The following is a 27,265-nucleotide window of genomic DNA, read 5'->3' as shown; positions in this document are numbered from 1 at the left end:
CACAAAGAATCCCATTTCCTCTGCTCTCAGCTCAGGCCCCTACATTTATTAAATAGCACAAATCCACCTGTATACTTGGCTTTGAGCTTACTATTCAGTGAATGAAGTAAGGAAAAAAGACAAAAACATGTGCTCAGATAGGAAAACATACTCCAGTTATACATCTTTCCTTTCAAGGGTAAAAATTTTATTTTTGCGGAACTTGGTACTGCACATTTTCGAAGAGAGTTACATAAGAAAGCAAAATGTTACCCTCCCCTTATCCTAGAAATAAATAAGAAGGGAATAAAATTTCTTTTTTAAATCATGACACTTGGAAGTTTAGCACCAGCATCCAAAATGAACAGAAAAGGAAAAAAAAAGCATTTACTATATATTTCAGATTTCTTTGGTTGGGAGGGGTCTCCCCATGTGGTATTAATAATTCTTCTTTCAATTCATATTACCAAAACAGTAAAAACCAGGAAAAAAATATAAACCTAGTGGTTGCTGAAACTGGGGAGGTCGCTCTCTCGTTAATGTGCAGGCATTCCCAGGATCTCAGCTGCTGGAAAAAACGGCTGACGTTTTCCTCGTGCAGTTGTCTGTTTTGTAAGGAAGTGTAGTAAACATTCTAATGTCCACATCTTGGTTATTAATCTTCCACTTTATTGCTTGGACGTTTCTTTGGTGTTCGTAAGGTCGTGGTCTGCTTTTTGCTTTATTTTTTGAATGGTCATTAAGTCACCTGGAAAACGTTCACATCAGATTTATTAAAGAGTGACAAGATGACCAACGGTTAAAGAATAAAAAGGCAAAACTTACCTGTTTTTTATGTAGTTCAAATAGTTTTAAGATTTTAGAATTAACTTATAGAAACCTTAAAATAACCCAGAACTTGAAATGTTTTAGAAGGACTGCATCCTTTTTATTAGTAAAATTTTAATCATAAGTTTAGATTTTAATGCAAGTAAAACTGTAACATTATGAAACTATAATAATTGCAATCCAATAGGTTAGAATTTTGCTACAAGTCTGAATGGAATTCAGTATACAACAGTCTTGGGTTGGGTAATGTCAATGAAATTCCTCATAACAATGCAGTTTCATTTAAGACATTTTCATATAATGTAAATTTCTTTAGTTCTGTTTATGCTAAAAATTTTTTAAATTAAAAAAAATAATTTTCAAAAGCTCAAAACAAAATCTTACATGTATACCTTTTAGAGATTTGTAAGCTGAAACATGAATTTAATGGAAACTTTCTAATAAAACATTTTTATAAACAAGAACACTCAGTGCATAATGGTAAAAATTCTGTAGAATTATAAAATAAAGTTATCATTATGAAGCCTTTTCAAATAAATGATACTATAACATTTATAATTCTTCATAATATTTTAGTGGTTATACAGTATCTCCTAATATGGATATATCTCAATATTTAACCACTTCTCCAATACTAGATTATAATAGAAATTTTCCTCCTATATTTTGGATTATTTCCTTAGGAACAATACCTAGAAATAATGTTACTAAAAGGTTATGGCCAAATGATTAATATATAATCCTGTGAGTTATTTCAAGCAACTCTGAATACAGAATTTATTTCTGTGATAAATTGCCCATGCTACCCAGAGATAAAACAGAATATCTTCAGCATAGCACTTGTCTACCTTGTGAAAGGCTAATTTAAATCCAAACCTCTGCATATAAAAGCAGATGGCATTTAAAATGTAGAAACTTAAAATGATCTTAAAATTTTATGAAATATTAATTTTTTGAAAAAACAACACTACTACTATAAGCTTAAAACCCTTTTAACTAAAAGCTACTTCCTTATTTATTTCATGAAAAGGGCAACAACCAAGAAATACTAAAAAATCAAATTCTCAGGACTTATTAGATGAAAAGCCCAGAATGAAACCAACTATGGCTTATATAGTCTTTTAAGACTTGCTGAATCAGTCTTTCCAGTATATTTCTACCTATACAATTTCCAAGATTTTTAGCAAGAATACAGAAAAAAAAGCAGGAAGCAATAATGAAGAAAAACAAGCTAACTTTATGGAGAGGTTATTCTTCACCACACCTTGCTTCGGTAGTTCATACGTGTGATATCACTACGTCTGTCTTTGTAATACCCAGACCAGTCAATATCCCTATTTTACCCGCAGCAAACAGAACTGTAGCAGAGGATAAATAAACTGCTCAAGAGCATTCAAGCAAATGACGAGTAGATCCTGCACTGGACATGTAAACCCAAGGGCTCTCAAGCACAACACATAAATAACGCTGGCTATCAAAGGGAAATGGGAAGGAAAAAATAACTCCTGTTTGTTCCACAGATCACAGTCCTCTGTTATTAAAAGGAAGCCTTGTCAGGTGCATTGGGCTTCCCTGGTGGCTCAGTGGTAAAGAATCCACCTGTCAAGCAGGAGATGCAGGTTCGATCCAGGGGTTGGGAAGATCCCCTGGAGAACAAAATGGCAACCCACTCCAGTTTCTTGCCTGGGAAACTGCAGAGACAGAGGAGCCTGGCAGGCTAGTCCAAAGAGTCTGAAGCCACAAAGCAAGCACGCAGGCACTTTAAAATTATCAAACTGGCCACTAGGTGTCACAAAAGTAAAAGTTTCAAAAAATCTTTCGCCGGTGTAAATAGTTGACAACTGTCTATCTAGAAAAATGACTTTGACACTCATTAACTCTGTCTGCACGTTTATGTCTCCAAAACCAAGCAAAATAAGATCAGCTTCAGAGATATTTCACCACCGAAACAGCTCTTTCTCAGAATCCTGATGGAGATAAGAAGCTGGCCCAGATGAACTGCAGGATTAGTTTAGACTGCTCTGTGCTACTGCTGAGAAATCAGCGCTGTTTAAAGAGAACATCAGTTCCGCGTGGGCCGCCTACCTGCGGATGGTGAAGGTGCCTGGGGGAGCTGGCTGTTACTCTGCACTGCTCTGCTCGGGAGCTGGAGCAGGGTTCTCAGATGGTGCTTCACCTGCCTTGGTCTGAAACACACGGTAAAACCACAAACCAGAAATGAACCAATTTCCGCAGCAGTGGAGAGTCCAAGACTGAAAGGTCTCACAAGTAGGGATCTTCCTGCCTGCGGAGGTAAACCACTGTGCAAAATCTTAAACACTCTTAAAGTTGGAGTCAAAAATTAGAACCACCGAAGAATGGCCTCCAAACGGCAACTAAACACCATCATTCTTCACAGCTGAGAGTCATAAAAAATATACAGTCACTTTCAACACATGCTGAAAGGCAGGTTCCTCTCTATAAATGCTGTCCTTTGTTTGGAGAGCTCTAACCATTCTGACTAGAGTGTTAATTGGTTGAATGCAAATATTTGGTTTGCGATATGGGCAAGGCATTCTCTCTCTCACCCTGTGTATATACATACCTTCATGAAAATGTTATTATATATACAGATGCATATATGATACATATTTTTGGCCTCAGTTTTTAGACTATGAAACCACTCTTAGAAAGGAATACTAAAGGCTGACATGCTCCAGGGTGGTCTGGCAGCATCTCCTCTGACTAGCTGGCCTCACCTCTTTGCCATCCTGTGAAGGAGCGTTAGGGGGACGGGGGCGACGCCGATAGTTATAGGGGCGCTGGTATCCACGGCGAGCAGGTGGCTGGTTTGGACCATTGGCCGCTTGTTGATTCTCCTTATCTTCAGCCTCTCCGACAGCTGGGGCAGGTCGTGGGCGAGGAGGGCCCCTGGAGCAGAGAAAAGAGAACATGTGCAATTGGAAAGGGCCTTCAAGAACAGTAGGTTTTGCCTTTAAAGGTTTAAAAAGTCAAGGGATCAAGACTTACTCCTAGAATTATGCAAGGCTAGAGTGAAAAAGTTGGGCTAAAGCTCAACATTCAGAAAACTAAGATCATGGCATCTGGTCCCATCACTTCATGGGAAATAGATGGGGAAACAGTGGAAACAGTGTTAGACTTTATTTTTGGGGGGGCTCCAAAATCACTGCAGATGGTGACTGTAGCTATGAAATTAAAAGACGCTTACTCCTTGGAAGGAAAGCTGTGACCAACCTAGACAGCATATTAAAAAGCAGAGAGATTACTTTGCCAACAAAGGTCCGTCTAGTCAAGGCTATGGTTTTTCCAATGGTCATGTATGGATGTGACAGTTGGACTGTAAAGAAAGCTGAGCACCAAAGAATTGATGCTTTTGAACTATGGTGTTGGAGAAGACTCTTGAGAGTCCCTTGGACTGTAAGGAGATCCAACCAGCCCATCCTAAACGAGATCAGTCCTGGGTGTTTGTTGGAAGGACTGATGCTAAAGCTGAAACTCCAATACTTTTGGCCACCTCATGCAAAGAGTTGACTCATTGGAAAAGATCCTGATGCTGGGAAGGACTGGAGGCAGGAGGAGAAGGGGACGAAAGAGGATGAGATGGTTAGATGGCATCACCGACTCGATGGACATGAGTTTGAGTAAACTCCGGGAGTTGTTGATGGACAGGGAGGCCTGGCGTGCTGCGATTCTTGGGGTCACAAAGAGTCCAACACGACTGAGCAAGTGAACTGAACTGAACTGAATGTGGCAAATGGAACAAAAGGATAATGAGATTAAAAAAATTCAATCATTTTCCTCCTTTATCTGAACACTATTTGCAGTGAACAAACACCTACAGAACATAGGCTCTGGTCCTACCAGGCACTGTGGGTGCAAAAATTAAAGAGAAGTGCCTGGCATCCGCCCTCTGTGGACAGCCTGCCTTGAAGACGGGGAGACTAAGGGGATTTGACACAGCAAGGAAACTAACATTAGTCGTTGTGTGCCAAGGCTTGTGCTCTATGCTTTCATGTTAATTATCTCGTTTAATTTCAAGGCTAATTCTGTGAGTTTAAGATTTAGAGTGAGAAAACCAAGAGGCTTAAAGGTGAGTATTTGGTTGAACCACATAGGATTGCTGCTTTTATAGGTCAAAAAGGAAGAATATAACCTTCCCAAGGTCACACACAGCTAGAGATTGACAAAATTGGGATCCGCAGGATCTTTTCCCTGTTTTCTATAGACATTTTTACGAAGCTTCTTTTATTTCCAAAGTCATTAGTAGTCAATCATTAGAATGACAGCATCTAAAATTACAAGGAATCTTGTGAGAAAAAAGAATGTAGAATGCTGCCAATCAGGAGAGCTCAAGTAATATCCTTACTCTCCTGTCAATAATCCCATTTTGCCAAACTTCAAGGGGGTATGGACGTCATTCGTGAATGAAGCTCTTCAATGACAGGGCAAAGGAATAGGAAGCTTACAATATAAAAAGCTTATACTGAATCTTGGGGAGTCTAGCCAATTCGGTTTTCACAAGGGATAAAGCAGAAATAAAACAACATTCCTTTCACTACTCTTAAAATCCTTGGTAGTAGTAATAATCAATTTATCGAGGGCTTACTATATATCAGGCAACATTCTGATTATCTTAAATGCCTTAGAGTACATCTAACCTTACTGACAACTGTGGAATATTCCTTATTGTCCATTTTATAAATCTGGTGACTCCGTCTAAGAGGAGTCCTGAAACTTATGAGAAGGAGATACAGCTACAGATGAGCTGCTAGTCGTAGGGTGGGAATTTAAACACAGACAACTGGATCTGTGGTTAGCTGATTCAACCCCTGCATTAGACTGCTTCATTATCGAACATTCAGTATGGCAAGTCCCCTATGAGCTGCAAACTTTCAAAGATGCGAATGTGCTTGCCCCCCATCTCCTACTGCTGACAGTCCTTAAGTTCCACCATCTCCCACCTCCTCTCCCTCCTCCAGTCAGTAACTCTTCTTGCCTGGTCACTGGTCACTTCTTGCCAGCCCCTGTATGCCAGCTGTTGTACTGACTGGACTACTGTACTTTCAAGGTACTGTACTATAAGATTAAAAATGTTTTTTGTTTGTTTTTTAATTAATTTTTTTGTTGAAGGATAATTGCTTTACAGAATTTTGTTGTTTTCTGTCAAACCTCAACATGAATCACCCATAGGTATACATATATCCCCTCCCTTTTGAACCTCCCTCCCGTCTCCCTCCCCATCCCACCCTTCTAGGTTGATAAAGAACCCCTGTTTGAGTTTCCTGAGCCATACAGCTAATTCCCGTTGGCTATCTATTTTACATATAGTAATGTAAGTTTCCAGGTCACTCTTTTCATACATCTCACCCTCTTCTCCTCTCTTCCCATGTCCATAAGTCTATTCTCTATGTCTGTTTCTCCACTGCTGCCCTATAAATAAATTGTTTTTTATGTACACGTTATTTGCATGAAAACTATTATAAACCTGTTATAGTATAGTACTGTCTAGCCGATTGTATTAGGTGGGTACCTAGGCTAACTTTTTAGACTTATGAATGAAGCATGCTGGACTTACAAGCATGCTCTTGGAACAGAACTCATTGGCATGTAGGGGACATACTGTATCACAAATATGTGCTGGCAGCCAATTCTTCCTCCATTTGTAGAGCTACCACTGAATAACATATCAGTTAATTTTGTTGCTCTCATCTCATTAAATATAATGAAATAAAAATTAAGTATGAATTTACATCATGTGAAAGTTATCTGAAACAAAGAATGCTTTGGTAAAGGGATAACTAGAAATTTCAGTTGTTAGGGAACAGGGGAAATATCACATAGCCATCTAAAAATACGTATATCGCAGAGCCCCACCAAACCTTGGACATATGGTCAAAGCAGTCACATCTTCTCATTACATAATAAATCCAAAACAAACAGAGCTGCAACAACCCCAACCACCCTACCATCACTGGCAAGTTCTTCAGTTGGTCATTAGTCAGCAGGCAACGTCACCTACCTCCGGTACCTTGCGCGGTAAGTCGGATTCCGATGGACTGGTCCCTGAAGTTGCGCTCCTTCTGGGACCCCATCCTTCATCTCACCAATCTCACCGGCCTGGAGGGAGGCAAGGAGAGCTGAAGTGAGTGTCAGAACGCAGGATATAAGAGACACAGCACACAGTTGCATTGAAAAAAATTTTTAAAGGAAAAAATAAAAGGCTTCATTTCAAAGCTGGGGACTCTCCTATCAGTGAACCATGTACTGATTAAATGTATGTGAATGATAGGAAAGAAAGACAGACTCAGTCCCACTAGACAGTCTTTTCCTGATCCCAGTGCAACTTAGTTTATTTTACAACATTAAACATGTTAAAATGTCCCATTTGTCTCCTGAAAGAAAACCTTTATTGCAAAAGGAAATGGAATGCTATACTACAATAAAGCAATGAGAATCTTCAGTGGGTCTGAGAATTTCAAACTCAGACCCACTCATTCTACAAACGGGGTACCCCTTTGATACAGTAATGGTTTCTACATTCAAACATCACCCCACGCCTCTTAACCACACCTTTACCTCTGATTCCTTCTTTTTACAATTTTTTCCTTTTATCTGTTGGCATATTTATTGAAGTATAACAATAAATAATAAAAAATACTTCCTTGAGAAATTTATTTGAAGCTGGGGGATTTAATTTATTATAGAACTTCCAGGGAAAGAAAGAACAAAAAACTAACAAACAAACCAACCCACCCAAAATCTCTGAATTTCTTCATAATACAGACACATCTCAGTCTGCTTTTTCCTACTCAAAGGTAATATCCCTTCCTTCTCCATATTTCACTAAGAAAAGAGAACCAATCAAAGAAGAATCTCTATATTCTTTCACCATCAAATCTACCACCCTACACCTACATTTGCTTTTTCTTCTCTCACTCAACTGATTAAGTGGTCCATGCCCACAGACAAAGCAAACCCTCTCTCTGGCCCTAGGAGGGCACTTGAACTGTCAGTCCTCCTCTCCTCCATCAGCCCCATCCAGGCATATAAACATGCTGAAATAACATCCATCTTTTCCAACTGTGTTCTTTAAATTATCACAAAACAACAGGGCGGTTGAAAGTATAGACCTGAAACCTCAGACTCCATTAGATTTTGTCAGTTGTCCCAATAATGTCATTTACAATAAAAAGACTCACTTAGAACCATGCCCTGAATTTAGTTGTCTCTTTAACTGGAACAGTTCTCCAATCTTTACTTGGCTTTCATGATCTTGACACTTTCAAATTATACAAGTCAGTTATTTTGCAAAATACTCCTCATTTGGGGTTGTTTAGGGTCTCCACATGATTGAACTTACACATCCTTGGAAGGGAAGCCACAACAGTGCTCTGGATTTTTCTCACTGCATCCTGTTGGCCGGCATATGGTGTCAATTTCTACTTAATTCCTACTGTTACTGACAGTCTTCACTCTGAGAAGAACCCTGAGGGAAGTTTACGCTTTTCCCCTGTGCAATGTATGAGGATTTTGTGAAAAAAGTACTTTCAAAAGCCAGTAAATGTTTCATTCTTCATCAAATTCAATATATTGGTTTACATCTGTAAACTTTTATATTTGTTAATGTCTTATATAGAAAACTCCTGGTTTTCTACTTTATTCAATGAGCTGTAATCTGTTACTATCATTACTGGCCAATGGGAGCCCTGTCCAGCTGGCTTGTGTCCTCTGGATGTGACTCCAGCATTCTTTGAGCACTTCCTTGTTTTCTGGCACAACAAGATGTTCTAGGCTCATATTGTACTTTCTCTGGCCTGGCTCTGAAATTGGCTGGTTCTCCAAAAGGGCTTCTACTTTTTATTGGAGAATGGTATTCACAAATGAAAAACTGGGGGCCAGACATCCTCAGTGCCTATTAAGGTGTCACTGATTTCAGGCCATTTCAGTAGGCAGAAATAATACACAAACACAAATACATACCACACTTACATACACCGTAAGTTACATGTGTGTGATGTGTGTATATGTATGGCATAGTTGATCTGCCCACCAAATGAATTTAGGTTGTTGGTGAAGGAAGGGAGGCCAGGAGAGAATTCAATGTAAAAACATAATCAAATCAAACAAAAACCTTGCCCTGACCCTACATCTTCCACCAGCCATGGCCCCATTTCTCTGAGCTCCTCTACAACATACATACAGAGGTGGAAGATCCCCTCTGCCAGCACAGACACCTCCTCAAAGGGGACTATAATACCTCCTCTTTGCTCTTTCTTGAATTCAGAGACTTTTGTCCTCACATACCACTAACCTCCAAGTTACCAAACCTAACCTAGCCTCAGTCTCCCTTCCTCCCTTCCTCAATAGCACTTAACACAGCACTTCCTTCCAGGACATTCTCTCCCCATCTGCTCCTTCCCATTGTCCTCTACCAGACTCCCTATCTCCCTAATCCTTAACCGCTTAATCCGAAACTCAGTCCTTGGCTCAGTTTTCTACCTATACTCGTTTTATCAGTCCCTCTCTCCCTGGCCCAGGCCTTCACCTATGTTTTGATGTCTCCACAGGCGCACCTACAGTCTCGTCTACCCTCCAGGCTCCCTTCGGCCTTTGTATTGTACTTGCCATTCCCTCCACCCTTCGTGCCTTTCCTGGTGTGTGAATGCCTTGTTCCCTTACCTCTTTTAGGTCACTTTTGAAACATCCCCAAAGACTCTGTCTCCCACCTCATCTAAAATGACACCTTCTTAACTCAAGCCACTCTCTACCTCTTGCCTCTTTTATTTTTCTGCCAAGTTGACTTCTCTCCCCTTGGAGGTGATATTTAATGTGTCCAGAAAATCTCCAAATGCCTTCTGTCTCTCTGCCCAAACCTGGTCTTCCTTCGCAAGGTATCCTTTACTCCTAACACCACACGCTCACTCCATCACCAGACGCTGTCACTTCCTAAACGTGACCACCCCTCACACCTCCACTGACAGCACTCTTAACTCCTGCCCTGACTGCCCCTCCACAGGGCAAATGAGGGAGCTGGTCTCCCTAACTCTGCTGCTGCCTCCTGTGGTCCAGCCTCCTTAAACTGTCTGGTGATTTCTCAAATACGTTTCCTCCCCTGTTTAGACCCCTCAACTAGTTTTTCATCACATTGAGGATAGGTCAACAATTCTTATTATGGTCTATAGTAGGCATGCCTAATCTGCCCCGATGCTACCTTAATCTAACCTCTTACCCCTCTATTCACCCATAACATCCCAACCACATGAGCCTCCCTTACTTCTCTGAACAAGCAAAGCTGCTGCTTCTTCAGGAACTTCGATTCAAACACACACACGCAGAAACAGAAAGGAGCATGTATAAAGGATGAACGTTTACTAGAATGACAGAACAGGAGGAGACTGCACAGACCGAGTTTAAACCAAAGTCTACCACCCATGTAACCTTAGGTAAAAGCTGCTGATTTCTTAAACTACTCAAATCCCTTCACTTGCAACAACAACAACAAAAATATGGACACCACTGCCAATTCCATAAAGCTGTAGGGAAAACTAAGAACTAATTTCAAACATCTGTCTCTTGGTGGAGGCCAAACAATGCTGCTCCTTTTCCTCTGTCATATAATTCTCTTCTCGGAGATGACACACAGTTGATATCAGCTCAGTAACCACCATGACTTATTTGCCAAATATCGAGAATTTCTATCTTTGAAAAAGGGAAGTCATTTGGACACGGCTATATCACGCTATATGACATCCTCAGTACACAGTTCAGTTCAGTTCAGTCGCTCAGTTGTGTCGGACTCTCTGTAACCCCATGAACTGCAGCACGCCAGGCCTCCCTGTCCATCACCAACTCCGAGAGTTCACCCAAATTCATGTCTATCAAGTCAGTGATGCCATCCAGCCATCTCATCCTCTGTCGTCCCCTTCTCCTCCTGCCCCCAATCCCTCCTAGCATCAGAGTCTTTTCCAATGAGCCAGCTCTTCGCATCAGGTGGCCAAAGTATTGGAGTTTCAGCTTCAGCATCAGTCCTTCCAAGACAACTAAATGCAGTTACCGGAATATGCACACATTTTCAAAATTAGTTTTCAGCCTGCTTTTCTGCGAGGCACACAAGAATCCCTTTGCTCTGACCCTCCTATTCCTAAGGTGAAATATACTTTTCTTTCAACCAATATTGAAGATACTCTTCATATTCTCAAAATAATATGCTACATATATATATGCTAAACATAAGGATTATTTTAGGAAGGCACTACTGACTCCCTAAAAATAAATGTGTCGTAGTCTCCCGGACTCTTCCTGTCCTCATTTCCTAGAGGCCCAGGGTGCTGCCCTAAAGAAACCTACTATGCCTCATGTACCCAATCTCTCCATATACGTAAGGCTACTTGCTATTTTTAGCACATTTGTCAGGGACAGCTGTTAAAGAGTAGAAGGGGAAAAAAAAAAAAAAACAAGAAGCAATGTAGGAAGAACACAGTCATGCATGATAGGATAGGAAAAGGGCAGCAAAGAACAGACTGAACACAATGTTCAGTCAAAACACTCAGTGGACAAACAAAAACCAAGGACACTAAGAGGAAGAGGGTGTAAGCTAGTGGTACCAAAAATGAGGTCCTCTCCCAAGATTTCCAAGTTTCCTGGGAAGTGCAAAGTTGGTGAAAGGCTTATTAACTACAGGTCAAGTTCACAATAGTTGTATCAGTATTTTGCAGTAAAAAAAGAAAAAAAGAGATAGTCATCTCCACTTTCATATGAGGTTTTCTTAATCATCAACATTATCTCATCTAAATTAAGAACTTTATAGACACCCTCCATCCTGAGCTGTCACACACTACAGTCTTTATCTTGGATTTTATCATCACAGCCCCAAGGTGGAGGCAACTATCCCCATTTAACGGATGGACAAGTTAATCTCACAAGCTCACAGTAAGTAGGAGAGATAAGACTCAAGCCCAGGCCTGACTGACCTCAGAGTTCAGCTCTCAGATACCCTCACCTGTCCCTACTTCATGTCTTTGATTTTTTCTGTAAACTTGAGACTGTACCTTGTCCACCAGGGTCCCTGGGTATAGGCAAGGCTCAAGGCTCATGTGGTCGTGCTTTTAGAAATGAGACTACAAGGACCGGAGTCGGAAAGCAGACTAGTCTGCTTGGATTAAGTAGCGTCAGCATCGGGAAGCCAAAAGCAAGGTTTGATTTCCGCCGCTGGTATCGGAAGAGGAGGAGGAAGAGGAGGCAGAGGAAGGACGGAGGGGTGAGGACTGCCGGAGAGAAGTCCCAGGTGCCGGTTTACCTGCATTCTGCTGGGATGGGGGAAGACCCGGGAGCGGCGGTCAAAGGTCTGTCCCACGTGGTAAGGCGGGAAGCGCCGCCGGTACTGGGGGCGGAACTGGGGGCGGCGCGGCTGACTCCGGGCCGCAGAGAACTGCCCGGCAGCGGCGGGGGCCTCCAGTCCTTCACTGCTGCCGCTCCCTTCCTCCTCCTCCTCCCCAGCGTACTAGCGAAGCAAAGAAACAGAGGTTCAGAGGAGGTGTCAGCAGGGAGAGAAGCAAAGAATACCATTTAGACTGAGTATCAACGAAAGAAAAAAAAAATTCTCCCCCAAAGGAACGATCCCTTCTAGTATATCGACAAAAATGCATATACCCCAGATCATCAGGTGATGACCTGAGATAAGCTACATTAAGATTAAAGCAGATCCATGCAGATAAAATACCAAGCAGAAAAGCAAGTGCAATTAATCGCTAAAGAATTTAGTTCGCATCTAGTTAGAACTGGTCAGTATCAGTTGACTAACCACCCAAAAAACATTTACACAGTTTAGAATATTTGGCTCCACCAAATATGTCTCCCCAACACTGGCCATCCACTGGGGAAAAGTAAAGAAAAATATATTTTGTATATTTTGTGGTTGGTCCTAAGTGGTTTGCTTCCTTGACTGGTTGGGTTCTGAAAGTGTGGAAGGGGGGTCTCTGAAATCCTTCCTAGGGGGTCATCAAGATCAAACTATTCTCATAAGGCTGGCAGGATGCTGTCTTTTTCCATCTCATTCTCTCCTGAGTTGGGGGCAGGAGAGGGGTTGGATGTGTCACAGAAGCTACAGTGACACATGGTCCCTCACAGCCCCAGGGCAGAAGGAGCTGTAAGAATCCAGCTGTCTTTTATTAAACCGACATCAGTGATTGGTAAAAACCTAAAGCAACACCACTCTTTTCACTCAATTAAAAAATAGCTTTCATTAAAAAAAAAAATTATTTGTATTTACAAGTAATAGCATATTTTAAAATAAATTCAATCTTTTAAATTCTGCTTTACTTTCCAATACAATAAATATTAATAGATACAAACATACATAAAAACTCTGGGATCCCATAATGAAGCATATAAATGGGTCCAAAAACCAGAAGGTTTGAGAACCACTGACTTATGGCATACCTCTCTTTATTTGTTTAGCAATAAAGTTTTAATTGCACTTTAATACATAGTAGCAAGTAATAAATACAGTTTCTGAATATAATAAACTTTGTTAACACAAGGAACTATTGAATCATTTTATCTTTTTCCTGTATTTAAACTACCATTTCACATACTAACATTTTATATCAAAAAAATATAAGCAAACAGCTAAACATCCCTTAAAGAATTTTTTATTTCAAATCTTAAAGGGGGATTGCAATGCCAAAGGTAGTCTTAAGTAAAGTAACTATAGTTTTTAAAAAATGAACAAATTTAGAATGAAGAAAATTAAATGACTGATGTTGGGGGTGAGAGTATTTAAGATTTAGAACTCTCCAGAAAACCAAGCCCACATGAGCAACGAAATTCTCAGAGGAAAAGCTTCAAGTATAGCCTCAACTAGTATAATTTCAGAAAATCCAAGTAACTCTATACTTTATAAAATGTGTATCAGATACAATCTCCAATGATTTAAAGGCATATTAGCATAGAAAATGTTCCTCCAAATAGTGTGACTGAATAAACTGTAACTTTTCTCTTTAGGTTTCTCTGTATCTGAGTTTTCAAATCTTTCATTAAGATTAGTTTTACAAAATAAGAACAATGGCACCACCATTGCCAAACACACTCAGGAAGCTGTCAGGACCTAAAAGACATCACAATAGAAAACCTTCATTTATGTTAATTTTCAGAATTTGGATAATTTTGCTTCTAAACATCACATACATGACTTCAGAATTTCGAGCTGAGGAGAAACGTCTTTGAAGGAAAATTTTTCACTCAAGGCTTTTTACCCTTGTACTTCTGAGTTAAGCTAGAAATCAAAACAATTACCACCAGTGTTCCAAGAATCTGGTGAACGTGAAAGAGTTAACACCATGTAGTAAACGCTCTGGTAGCCTGTTCCAACTGTCTCGGACACAGTTTATTATTAAAAATCAAACAGGATAAGCAAAACATGGGTAAGAGAAATACAGGAAGAAAAACAAGATCCAATATGGAATCTGATAAAAAGCAATTTGGGCTGCGTGTTTAAGACGACACAATGAAGAGAGGAAACATTTAGGTAAGCAGAAAAATACTATTCTATCAAAGTGTAGAGATATAAACCATTCTCAATCTGCAAATACTTCATTCTGGTGAGATTATTTTCAAAAGTTTTCCCTGGATGATGCACATAGCCACAATCCTGTGTTCACAAAGCATCTTGAGTTTTATTCCAGGGTACCAATCCCTGGTACTAATTCTAGAAACATCAAAAATGACTCATATCTAAGAGGTTCCTCATGACCACAAGTTGGATGCCTCGAGAATACTTTAAACTGAGCCTCCTAAGAAAGCTCCAGCCAGACTTGGTTGTAAACCCTTTCACTTAGATTGGTACCAATCTACGGGACTAAAAATCCAGACTTAATTATTGCTTAACTTTGAAATAATGGGAAATGCTATCTTAAATAAAGCAGCTACATAATTGAGGCAAATCACTTAATATTTCTATGGCCAGCATTGTCCATCACTTACTCCAGAGCTGTTCCTCACTCTTCCTTGCCAAGGAAAGGCTGACTTTCTTAGAAAGAAACAGGGTCAGTGCCAAGGGATGAACACCAGATGTAAGCCAATCACAGAAATCCCAGGCCCCTTCCCCCTACCCCACCAAGTGGATGTCACATGGTTCAGTTCTGGCCCATAAAGGAGCCAAAAGAAGAGAAAACCTTTTTGACAACCTTGGCATGGCCCAAGTTAAGCCTTCTTGTTACAAGATAATTAAATGGCTGTTACTTGCAGCCAAATACAAACAAACTGATACAACTGCTGAATGGCAAAAATGTCCCATAAGCCCAGTGGGGATGAATTCTGAACACAAAAGATTTCCCATCCAAAAAAAATCACTGTGTTTCCAGGAGAAGATACAGCTTTTATGTGCTCCAAATATACACACTTAATTTTAGATGTGCACATTTCTTGGGTCACTGATGATGAAAGAGACAACGTACATTGCGGGGCGGTCCACGGCGCCGGCCATAGTAGCCGCGTCTGTAGCGGCGCCGGTCAGCAGCATATCGGCTCCCTTCCACTGGAACGCCATCCGGGCCGGTCACGTTGGCTGCTTCTGCACCCTGAGAAAGGAAGAAACCAAAGACGGCCTTCGAGTCAGAAAGAAGCCAAAGACCAAAAGCACCGCCTTAGACAGCCAGAGGGTTTAAGGCTGGCAGGAGGTACTAGAAGTTCCTACGGGTGACCTCGTTTTAATAAGGTGAGCAAGATGCTTGATGTCCTGATTTAAATGTATACAGCATGACACCTGACACTGACACAACACTGTTTATCAACTAGGCTGCAATATAAAATAAAAAGTTAAAAAAAAATAGATGTATATACAGCTCACATGCTTCCACAACCTCTGCTCTCTTGATTCAAGAGCAATAGGTATATATATTTATCTTTAGGTAACATAAAACTGGTAAATATAAAGCAACTGGAGCAAAGGAATGCTAGACCAGGACGAATATTCTTCACTGGAAATAACTGAGATAACGTTCTCTTCCTAGAAAATACTGAAACCTGTTACTCTGTGAGGTACCAAGAGATTCCACTCGTGGGCTCACGTGGTCTGTCCATCACTGAGCTAGTGAGAGAGAAATTCCTCCCAGCATGGCAGTGGCTGGAATGAAGGGCTGTTGACTCAGCTCCTGCTTTCACATACAGTGTCCACAAAAGTAGTCCCTTTTTAAATCTTATTGTCGAAATAGACATAGCCTGCAGATTCTCTGTGGAGAAGTGAATAAAGTAATGCTTCAGAAATAGAAAAAGTTCGGGCAAAGGAGATTCAAAAGAGTGAAACCCCACTCTATGTCCATTTGTATAACCTCACATGCTGAAAATACACAGAGGTAAAATTAACCTGGCTTGACAAAATTTTAATAGTTGGATGGGACATTAGGGATTGTTACATGTCTGCATTTGCTGGTAGGTAACTTGGAACTCTGAAAGATCTGCAAGATACTCTGGGATCACATTGGTAAAGATCACTTAAATTTTTATATGAGATGAAATAAAGTGTTTCTCTTTTAAAACAGGAAAGTTTGAGAGTTGCTAAGAATAAGAACTATAGAATGAATGGTGTGTATATCAGACGAGCAATCATCTGGGAGTCAACTAGTCAGCTTACAATTAATAAATAAAGCATAAAAGACATTACTAATATTAGAATTAAACATTATCACAGCATTAAAAACCTGTCGATGCACATCAAAATGATCCTTTTAGCTTCCTGGGTTAGTCTTCGTGTGAAGATAGCGGTTATACAGTCTGTCAAGATGCCTCTGGCTTTTCAAAACCCAAGCCAAAGAGAAAACATAATGATTATATTTGATTTTATTCTTAAAACAAAAGTATCTTTCACCCCAAAACAGCTTTTATCAATTTTTAATACTATAAAACTACCTTAATTCTTAAAATTTTATTTATGTATTTATTTTTGGCTGCCTTGGATCTTCATCACTGTGCATGAGCTTTCTCTAGTTGCAGCAAGCAGCGGCTAAGCTCTAGTTGTACACGGGCTTCTTACTGCTGTGGCTTCTCTTGCTGCAGGGCATGGGCTCTAGGAGGGTGTGCAGCTTCAGTAGTTTCGGCTCCAGGGCTCTAGAGCACAGGCTCAATAGCTGTGGTGCACAGGTTCAGTTTCTCTGCGGCATATGTGATCTTCCCAGATCAGAGATTGAACCCATGTCTCCTGCACTGGCAGGTGGATTCTTTAGCACCAAGCCACCAGGAAAGCCCTGTTTTAATTTTAAATTTCACTTAAAAATACATTTGGTACCAAAATAAGATTTGTCATTTTAAATCTTCAGAAATTAGCTTTTCCTTCCATGATTAAATAGTGTTCATCATTTATTAAAATGGAAATTAAAATACCCTTTTATACTGCATCAAACAATGCATATGATAGTCAATAATCAGAAACACTTTTACTTAAAGAATTGCTTCTTTCTGTCATAGTAAAAATCCAAAGTACTGTTAACTCATAAAGGACAGAGAGACCATTTACTAAGCAAGAAAATATTGCCAGCACCCTGGATACCCAACCACAATCTCCTCTCACCTTCTCTCCTTCAACCACATCAAACTCTACGGTTTCTCCATCTCCTACACTGCGCAGGTATTTCCGTGGGTTATTTTTCTTGATGGCAGTCTGTCAAGATTAAAAAAAAAAAATTCCGAATGAAGTATAGGTCAAAGTTGGCCACAGAGTTCATCCCTTTCAAGTTTACTGGCTCTACTGAAGAAATCGTTGATCTAACATTGTTGTTTAGTCACTAAATCGTGTCCGACTCTTTGCGATCTCATGAACTGCAGTGCACAACACTCCTCTGTCCATGGTGTTCCCCAGGAAAGAATACTGGAGTGGGTAGTGGTTTCCTCCTCTAGGCACCTTCCTGACCCAGGGATGGAACCTGTGTCTCCTGCATGGGCAGGCGGGTTCTTTACCACTATTCTATTCTATTCTCCCAACTACCCTGCATCTCCAAAACAAGAACAACGAAACAAAAAAAAACACTATACAACTATGTTCCACATTACTTTCTTGATTTCATGTTATCCTTCAAAATTCATCTTGGTAGGTGGGTTAAATACAAAGTGCAGTTATACTGATGAACTAATCGTGATACTGGATAGATGCGTGTCCTCACACTATGAAGTGTCTTGGGTCAGACTCTTTTTCCATCATTGTGGTGGCTGCGGGATGGGGGACGCCTCCATAAAATCTTACACATGCACATAAACACAGAAATATGGGGATAGAGATTTCAGTGGACAAGAGAAACCTCTAACCTCAAAAGAAATTTTAAAAATCCAAGGGGGGATAAATACTTCTGACAATATATGAAAATACCTCAAGAACAAAACATTGCTGACAACCTTCTCTTCATTTTACAGATGAGGAAACCAACTGGAGGCTGATAAGGGATTTATCTGAGTTTATAAAAATACAGCCTGGGGGAAGGAGGCAGGTGGGTGGGGGAAGTGTATCCCCCTGTACTATAACTGTGTGATATTTATTCAAATTTTTCTCATCACATCATTCACATGTCAGCTCATCCCTACACGCTCCCTGATAAATAACATTGAAAGGTTAATGACATTATCCTGCAGTGAACATGGGCACCTAAATACCTGCTTATGAACAGGCTTCTCTTTTTCAGTCAATGGAGGGAAGAAAATAATTCCTGCAATGAATTCCATTTTGTCGGCTGGTATCTCTAAACAGTTAAAGGGGCTCTGGGTTTCTGTGGAACTAGGTCAGCCTTATTTTATAAAGCGATTAGGCATGTGTAATCTAGCCCTTCCCTTACTCTGAGTAGGAGGGAGGGGAAAAAAAAAAAGAATGAGCCAGTAGCGCAGAGACCTCACCCACAGAGGAAAAAGGCAGTTCAGGACAGGATATACACGCAGGCCGCCTGAACATTCAGCCAGTCCAAAAACAGCCCCTCCCTACCGGCTCGTTCCCTTTTTCCTGTTAAACTGGGCAAGCCTCAGCACACCGAGGTGACTCACCGCCCAGCCTCACGGGGGGCTGGAATCAGGTCACACACTCACAGGCCAGTGAGGCTGGCCGCTGGCACAGAAACTTGTGAGGTCCCTTTACGCCATCAGTCACCAGAAGGCAGAGTTCTTACCCCCAAAATCTCTATTACCCACTAGGTGTTATAAGCAGCACTCCATTCTAGTCTGTTCTGACTTTAAAAGTCACTGTGTCTGAACAAAGTAATCCACTCCAGTTACCCAGGCACAACTGGAATATAACTGATAGAAACCACAACAGGATTGCTCCTTCTGAGATAGCACTCTCTCCAGTCACCAAACTCTACCCCATGGTGCAGAGGATCCTAAACAGCAGGAAAACACAGAAAACCAGATGCTTGACAGAGCCCTGGAGGTGAACGTGCTGGTATTGGTACCTGTCTCTGTACTTCTCTGTTGTGATGCACTAAGAACCACACATATATGAGACAATTCACTGAAAACTAACCATACGAAAAGAAAACTAAGTGCACGTAATGCTTTTAATCTCTTTTGCCAAGAACGTCCAGGATACAGAATAATATCCTAGGTCAATAATGTATGTGAGACAATTCACTGAAAACTAACCATACAAAAAGAAAAAACTAAGTGCACGTAATGCTTTTAATCTCTTTTGCCAAGAACGTCCAGGATACAGAATAATATCCTAGGTCAATAATGTAGAAAAAGACTGAGCTTCCTATACAGAGAAGTCCATGTTTTCCGTATTTTACACTTTTTCTACATCTCCTTGACTACAGGGGACTACAGGCCTATTTGATCTGGACATGTGCTAAGCAGGACAGAGGAGGGGACTAGCCTGGGAGCTGGAGTCTCCGTATGTCTTGGATCTTGCTTGTGCTCAGTCACTAAGTCGTGTTCAACTCTTCTGTACCCCACGGACCGTAGCCCACCAGGTTCCTCTGCTCATGGGATTTCCCAGGCAAGAATATTGAAGTGGGTTGCCATTTCCTTCTCCAACGGATTGTCCCCACCCAGGGATTGAACCCGAGTCTCTTGCATTGGCAGGTGGATTCTTTACCCCTGAGCCTCCCGGAAAGCCCCCATGTCTTGGATACACACACTCCAGCCATCTGCTTCGCTGTGCTATTTACCCAAGTTCAAGTTGCTCTGATGGAGGGGGATTTAACCAGTACCCATCCAGGCGAAGGTAAGGTGGGGCCCAGCCAAACACAAGGAGGAAACACAGTCAGGAGCACAGGCTGCTAAGATGGAAATAGAAGTGCTTTAGCTGAAGACTTGAAGGCTCTAAAAATTAGCACGTGGTCTGATTATTACTTCATTAAGCTCAAAAAATAAAACTGTCTGAAAACAGTTAATGTGATGGATGAGAAGAGCTTAAGTGCTAATCTTAAAATGTGGAACTGGGCCCTCTTGCCAAAATAAAACCCCAGAAGGAGTTTCGAGCAGAACAGCAACGTGCAGGGCTTCACTTTGGGAAAGGGATAATAATAGCATATTACAGACTCCCCTCTCCTCAGAGAGCAAACATCACAGTTATTGTCCCTCTTACCTGATGTACAAATACATCTTCTTTGGTGTCATTTCTGTTGGAAGACAAAAAGCTCACAGTTAGAAGAACTAGGTAAGTGGGAAAACTTAAAACAGTTTAGAGCCTAGGACTTGAAAACACAACATAGATGTCTGTCTGGCCTCGAAACTCAGATGCCTCAAGTCAGTCCTCCTTAAAAACTTCTAAACCCAAAAGGGACCCACCTTACTCCTCCACATGACAATGGTGCCTGGCTTCATGCACACAGAGTCAACCTACCAAAACACCCGTTTCCTCTCATCTCTCTCTAAATCACATGGTGTGTAACCAGAGCCCGAGGTTTCCCTCCCAGCAAAAGCAAAGCAAGACAGTTAAAAGGACAGGGCACAGCTGTGAACTAGGCTCCCCTTACACTGAAACCTAAAACAACCCCCCCTCCACCACCACCCTACCCTAAACCCCCACCCCACCCCCACTGCCCACCAAAACATACAAGGAAGAAATTAGAGGAATTTTTTCTTAAGAAGGCGGGGTCCTAGCTAGGAGGGCTAGAGAAAATGATGGTATCATATAAAAACATCAGAACACCCTCACCGCTTGTAGCTGTGTTCTCATTCCTATATGGTTAGAAGTTACCATGGTTTAAAGAAAACACTGTGGTTTCTACACAGAACTTGGACCAGACCTGGGTTACAGATCCAGCTCAATTACTCACTAGTTGTGTGACCCGAGGAAAGTTGCTTAACCAGTCTAAGATTCCACTGCTCCATCTGTGAAATTGTGGATACCCACTCAATTATCTTAAGGCCCTTCCCCTTTCTCTATTGTCCCCACTGCCACGGCTTTTTCTTTTAATGACTAGATTATATAAAATAAGTTATTTATCCATGTTTTAGAAATGCATTGCAATTAATGTTTAATGATCAGCAGTTTAGAAATGAGAGTATTTACATGACTCGGAAATCTGAAAACTTACATGAGCCATTAATAAAGTATGGGAAAAGACACCAACAGCAGGTGCCATAGCATGAGGACATATTTAAATAAAACATGCAGAGATACACACACATACCGATTTATAAATCCATATCCATTTCTGACGTTGAACCATTTGACAGTGCCAAGGACTTTGGTGGCTAAAATAGGATTAAGCAGATAAATTAGTATCTGACCTACAAAGAGATAAAGCTCATACCACTAAGGTCTTGATAGCGTTATTTAAAGCCTAAATATACCTGAGGAAACCATTAAAAGCTTAACTTTACAGTTTATCTAGAGAAGAAAATGGAGGAAGTGAAGTTGTCACAGGTTGTCACAGGGAACTACTCTTCAGAAGACTAAACCTTTCTTCCTTGGGAAATGTCTCAGTGAAACCCTGAGATAAGGTATTGTCGTAAGTCTATTTGATTCTGCAGTGATTAAAATTGAGAAACACTGTTTAAGGGGAGAAAAATGAAAACACGCTCTTCAAAGTTTTACAGCAGAAAAGTGTTCTAAGTGCTGAACGCAGCTCTTGATGAAAGTGACTATAGACACATGAGCAAGGTGAGCCCTGAGACCTGACACATCGCTTTCACACTTTGAAACAGTCGGCAAACTCCACATAGTGAAAGAGTAGCTCCTTGTTAATAGCTGATCTACAGGGACCTGAAGAAACTTGTCTTGATGCCAGATGGGGGCCCATCAGAGGAGTCCAGAGTAATAATAGAAGTGAGGCGGGCTCAGGCCAGTTCTGTTCTTACCACCCCGAGACATGATGCAACAGGCCTTTTCAAACCTGCGATGAATTTGGGATTCTGTTTCATTGTTTATCCTGCTCTCTTCATTTGGTGGGAATCAAACCAAACTGATTTTGGTTTCTCCTATAAACCAAACTCTTATCAGCATTTTCTTATAACCCTCCCAATGTGATTGCTGACTCTACTTGCCCTTGTGACAGGAGCATTTCTGTACAATGTAAGATCTTAACAGAACTCAGGAGAAGAAATCTAAACCAGTAGTATGGTCATGGAACTTGTACTTCACAGATTTATGTTTATGTTAGCCATTTATGATTTTAGATGACTCCTCTGAATCAACTGTGAATACCAAATCCAGTACTTCTATGAAATGCCCAGGTCTAAATTCAGGAAAAGCATAAAGCAATTATCAAAACTCAGTGAGACAAGAAATGTGGCAATAGAGTATCTTTAAAAAAGAAAAAAGCTTAGGAGAGAATAAAAGTAACAACTAACCATGAGATACAACATTTTTAATTTCCAAGGAAAAATAATAAAGATCCAGCTTTTAAATTCAAGAAGAAAACAGTAATTAGGGCTTACTTTGCTGTGGGCAGGGTTAGTTCTGAGTTTTGCTAAATGTATATGCTTGGGGAAGTAGTTTATTTAGCTCTCTTTGTAAAAAGAAAACACAAACAAAAAACTCTTTCTGCCTTCAAAGTCATTTGGCCCACCATTTACTGAGCAATCTCCAGTTCTTATGCCAACTAAGATCTTTCTCCAATAAAGAGATCTTTCTCCAATAAAGAGACTAAATTATTAATACCTTCAGTTTTAGGGCATTTTAATTAGAGCAACAGGGCAAAGAGGAAAAAAAAATATTTTAGATCTAAATGTACACAGAAGACTGGTTTTGATCAATCATATGCTTTTAAATCTCACATTATTTCAAATTATATGCTTTTTGTCTCATTTGACCCAAAATTAATGAACTAGAAAAACATTAGGAAAATATAAAGGTAGGAACTCTTTTTGGTTCATTTTCATATAGTTAATGTCTACAGGCACTGTCAAAGGCATAATTGTGATTAGAAAAGCAACACTAATAAAGAGAAAGATGAAAGTGATTTTCAAGGATAACTTCAATCCAGGTGGAAGGTTATTTTTATTCCCACTTTAGTTTTTAAAAATTTCCTAATTTCACCAATGTTTCCAGTGACCTCACAAGGCCAAACACAGTCATCCATTCTTCTTGGTTTAAGCCCATAAACTCACTTCACATACACAGAGCTGGATGGGGAAAGGAGGAAGACCAACAAGCTTCCATGAGGTTCATTAAGAGTGAAGTTTTCCTTCAGTCATGTCAACTACTTCCCCTGGCCTGTGGCTGGCTATACGCTGAAGTTTAGAACCATTTCTAAGAACCAGAATGTGAGAATCCCAAACCAGAATTCCATTTCAGTCAGCACTGCACCTGGCACATTGTAGGCACCATGTGTCCATTTGGCTAAGGACAGGAGATGGCAGAACATACTGGACAGAGAGTGTTGAAATGTCAGGCAGAAGGCTGTCCTTGTTGTTGCGATTTGGGAGTGACAGTGAAAAGACCCAAGACCTACAACCTCACCACCAGGGATGTGCTGGGACTGTCAGAGCAGTTGGTGGCTGAGTAATTTATCTAGTTCCTTCATCTTTAAAGATATCTACTGCAGTTTAAAATTCAGTTTAGATTCAAGAAAGATACAGGGATCCAGTGAAAAACTGAGAAATTTCCTTTATAAGAAGATAAATTAAGAACATATCCTAACACTGCTTCAGATAAACCAAGGTTGTCTCTCGACATTTGGCATGGGAAGTGTTCCAAGAAACACTTGTTGAAAACAATATCACAGTACAACCCGGACTAGACTGGAGCAACTTTTAGCCTAGAGAAATGAAGGCTATTTTGTTTCTTAACCTGCACATGTTACATTTAGCAGCTCGTTTGACAGTAACTGAGTAAAATCTAAAAAAAAAAAAAAAAAAAAAAATGAACACAGGCCTCTCAAGGCAGGAAAAATGGGATCCTATTAAACTTTCTTCACATGATTCCTCCAAGTTTCTGCCTATAAAATTTTCTTCCTAGAAACTTGGGCAGGCAAGGCTCACAGAAACCAAACATGCCCCATGCAAAATACTGAAAATTTCTCAGAAGCATCTTACACCATCTCTTAACTTTCCCTGGTTTAAAAAAAAAAAAAAGAGAGAGAGAATGAGATATACAGCACACACCCTTTAGAGACCTTATTCCCCACCCACTGCCTAGGCCTCACACAGGGCGTTAACGTTACTGAATGAGAGGACACTGAGATCCGTGACAAAACCAACAATGACTACAGACATCCTTTGTAACGTTCTGCCCCCGGGACCTGAACATCTCCTCTTCCGATTCCCCTTCCTAAGTTACAAGTCCCCAAGATAACGAGGCTGCGAACTAACGTCATCCCCTCACTTCCGACCAAGTTTTTTCAGCTGCTGCACCAAGCGCTTTCCCACAATCCGGGAAGACAAGAGTGATTGGTAAACACCAAGTAGTTCTTGCAGCAGCGGGCAGAGCGAGGGAGGAGGACGCGGGACCAAGACCCAAGTTTCCCCGGAGAGGGATTGCAACACCCCTCCGCCAGCATGTGGCCGACAGAAGCCTGGCCTCGTTCCCGCGCCCCCGTGAGAAGGGCGTCTGGGACGGACACCTGAGCCTTCCCAGCAAGAAGCCTTTCCACCACCATCAACTCCCCCACCCCTGCCCTGTCTCCTCCGAGCGCCTTCCTCTTCCCTCCAAGGAAATGCTCTCCTCGCCCAGATCCTAAGCGAGGACTCCAAAGTTCCCGTGCCACGTGGGTGCCTGTCCCATCCCTACATCCACTTCCATCCCACCCTGGATCCTCTCTCCCGACTGCCGCTTCTTTCCCCTCCGCACCCGGGGATGCGTCGCCACGGGACTGAGCGACAGCGCCCTCCTAGGGTACCCCCAGTTAAGACCCCCAACTTGCGAACCCAGGGGCGCTCCGGCGGCCGGGAGCGCCGCGCCCTGGTCCGGCAGCTCCTGCGGGATGGGCGGCCGCCCGTCCCGGGGTGGGGGAGAACCCCACGTCCCCGGGGACCTCGCTCCATCCCGCCCAGACAGGCGGCTGGAGTTGCCCACACGTGCTCGGCGGCCCCGGCCCCAGCCCGGAGCGGCACCCCCATCCTCCCCGCCTGACTCACCGAGAACTTTCTTCTCCGCGTCCTCGCTGCCCACGGCGGCCGAAGAGGCGGGGGCCGCGGTGCCCGGGGCCGCGTCCCCACCGGGGTTGCCCGAGACCAGGGCGGCCGGGGCAGGGGCCGGGGGAGCGCCGCCGCCCGCCGGGCTCTTGGGCGCAGGATCCTGAGGGGCCGCCTCCGCCGGAGCCTGCGGGAGGGCGGCGGCGGTGGTGATGGGGGCGCTGCTGCTGGGAGCGGCGGCGGCGGTGCTGGTGGTGCTGGTGGCCTCGCCCGCCTCGCTCATGCCGCCTCCTCCGCTGTCCCTCGGGCACCTCGGTGGCGGTTGGTCGGCGGTTGGCGCGGCTGGAGGGCGCGGCGGCCGGGGGCTCGCTCTCCCGGAGGCCGGGCTGGGTGGGGGTGTCTCGCGGCGGGAGGCGGCTCGCGCTCTTGGGCTGCGCGCTCGCTCCGGGGCTCCGCGCTCGGTCTTACTGCCCCAAAAATGGCCCCGCACGAGTTCTTCTAGGCGGCGCGCGGGCCCGGGGAGGGGAAGGGGTGGGGAGGGTTGGCTCCGGAGTTGGGGCATCGACTTCATTAGCATTTAAAGGCGCCCGCTGCCCTTTTCCCCACCTCCTCGCCACTCGGACCGGGATGGGGAGCAGGGAAGGAAAGCAAGGGTGCGCCGGGGCTTGGCCGGCTGCTCCGGAGTTTTCCGCGCAGCGCGCGCTGCCGCCCCGCTTGGTTGGAGCAGGGGCCGCAGGGCTCCCCTGCCTCTCCACGTCTTCCAGGAGGGGCACACTGGGGCATCCAGGAGACGCGGCGCTTCTCTCTCCCCAAATGCACGCTTTTAAGTCTTTTCTAGTGAAACCGTTCAGCATTTCTGAAGCACCATAAACTGTTTCTGATACAGCAATGAAGAACTGGAATAATACCGTCTTCAGGCTATTTGGCTACTTCTTCCTGAAAGAGAAGTTATGGATGACTTGTCTATGAGCCTCAGGTGAGGAAATTGAAGTCCAGCCCTCGGCGAATTCATGTAAACGTCAGTTTACAGCAATGTAAGGTCTTACCTGGTGGCTCAGGCGGTAAAGAATCTACCAGCAGTGCGGGAGACCTGGGTTCTCTCCCTGGGTTGGGAAGATAACTCTGGAGGAGGGCATGGTAACCTACTCCAGTATTCTTGCCTGGAGAATCCCCATGGACAGAGGAGCCTGGTCTCAAAGAGTCGGACACGACTGAGAGACTAAGCACACACAGGACAACACACAGCGAGCTGTTAATATGCATAGAATAATAAACTTGGAGGAAGAAGACTAAATTCACACCCCACTTTCTGCTCGAATTGCCTCTGCCAGCCAGTGAAAACTTAAGCAGTCGAGCCCTCTTAGCCTCGAGGGCTAAGAGGAGGGTCACAGAGAAGCAGATCACTCAATAAACGGTATTTTCAGTTTAAGGAGTCCACCTGATTTTAAGAGAATGGAACTGGATTATGCGAAACACAGGCCAAAGGGCCTCTACTCAAGAACCATGGGAATACAGGGCTGTTAGGTGTTCTTTGCCTCCAGGGTCTAGACAGCCCTAGGTATACACTCGAGTGCTGCCCTTAATTAATGGAGTCAACTTGGACTAGACATTCAATGTTCCAGAGTCAATTTCCTCCTTTATGAGGGTTTCTCCAAGGTACCCTGGAAAGTAGATGGGATTATCATATGTAACTCCAGTGTCTGGTCCAACAAAATCTCCTTTTCGTTCTCCATTCTCCTAAACTATTTACCTTCCCCCTTCCCCTGGGAATTGTGTATCATGTGGCTACATAAGGAGGGTAGCAACCAAGTGTAATTCCTTATTGCAATTTCCACTGGTTAGCAGAGTACCTAGCAGCGAAGTAGAACACAGGAAATGTTTACTAAATGAAAACAAAAGACCACACTTTCCAAACTCAGTTGCTTATCAGCACATTCATTGTCAATAATTATAAAACTATCCTGCC

At 42.5% G+C, this 27,265-nt stretch overlaps 1 protein-coding gene across 3 annotated transcripts; it reads right to left on the bottom strand.

Moving 5' to 3' along the window:
• Positions 1-165: 165 nt before the first annotated feature.
• YBX3 (Y-box binding protein 3) lies at positions 166-25,876 on the bottom strand. Of its 3 annotated transcripts, XM_019959932.2 has the most exons (10): positions 25,303-25,876; positions 21,414-21,477; positions 20,363-20,396; positions 17,369-17,458; positions 15,261-15,383; positions 12,104-12,307; positions 6,827-6,924; positions 3,546-3,717; positions 2,893-2,993; positions 166-727 (listed from the first exon to the last, which is right to left on the bottom strand). In XM_019959932.2, exons 1-9 carry the CDS (start codon positions 25,874-25,876, stop codon positions 2,928-2,930), a joined length of 1,425 nt encoding a protein of 474 aa, XP_019815491.2. In that variant the 3' UTR covers positions 166-727; positions 2,893-2,927. The 3 variants fall into 3 exon arrangements, with proteins under 3 accessions (XP_019815491.2, XP_070646183.1, XP_070646184.1); XM_070790082.1 differs by lacking the exon at positions 2,893-2,993; XM_070790083.1 differs by lacking the exon at positions 12,104-12,307.
• Between the last annotated feature and the right edge of the window lie 1,389 nt (positions 25,877-27,265).

This window comes from Bos indicus, chromosome 5, assembly GCF_029378745.1.
Source record: "Bos indicus isolate NIAB-ARS_2022 breed Sahiwal x Tharparkar chromosome 5, NIAB-ARS_B.indTharparkar_mat_pri_1.0, whole genome shotgun sequence".
NCBI lineage: Eukaryota > Metazoa > Chordata > Mammalia > Artiodactyla > Bovidae > Bos > Bos indicus.
The sequence above is the reverse complement of the archived record's forward strand: the minus strand, read 5'-3'. Positions and strand labels throughout refer to the sequence as shown.

Excerpts from the sequence above, each read along its gene's own strand:
- YBX3 (XM_019959932.2), bottom strand. The coding sequence starts at position 25,876 with ATGCTAATGAAGTCGATGCCCCAACTCCGGAGCCAACCCTCCCCACCC. Across the intron at positions 21,478-25,302 it reads CGCGGAGAAGAAAGTTCTCG|CCACCAAAGTCCTTGGCACT; the intron begins GTGAGTCAGGCG and ends ATCCTATTTTAG. Across the intron at positions 15,384-17,368 it reads ATGTGGTTGAAGGAGAGAAG|GGTGCAGAAGCAGCCAACGT; the intron begins GTGAGAGGAGAT and ends TTCCTTTCTCAG.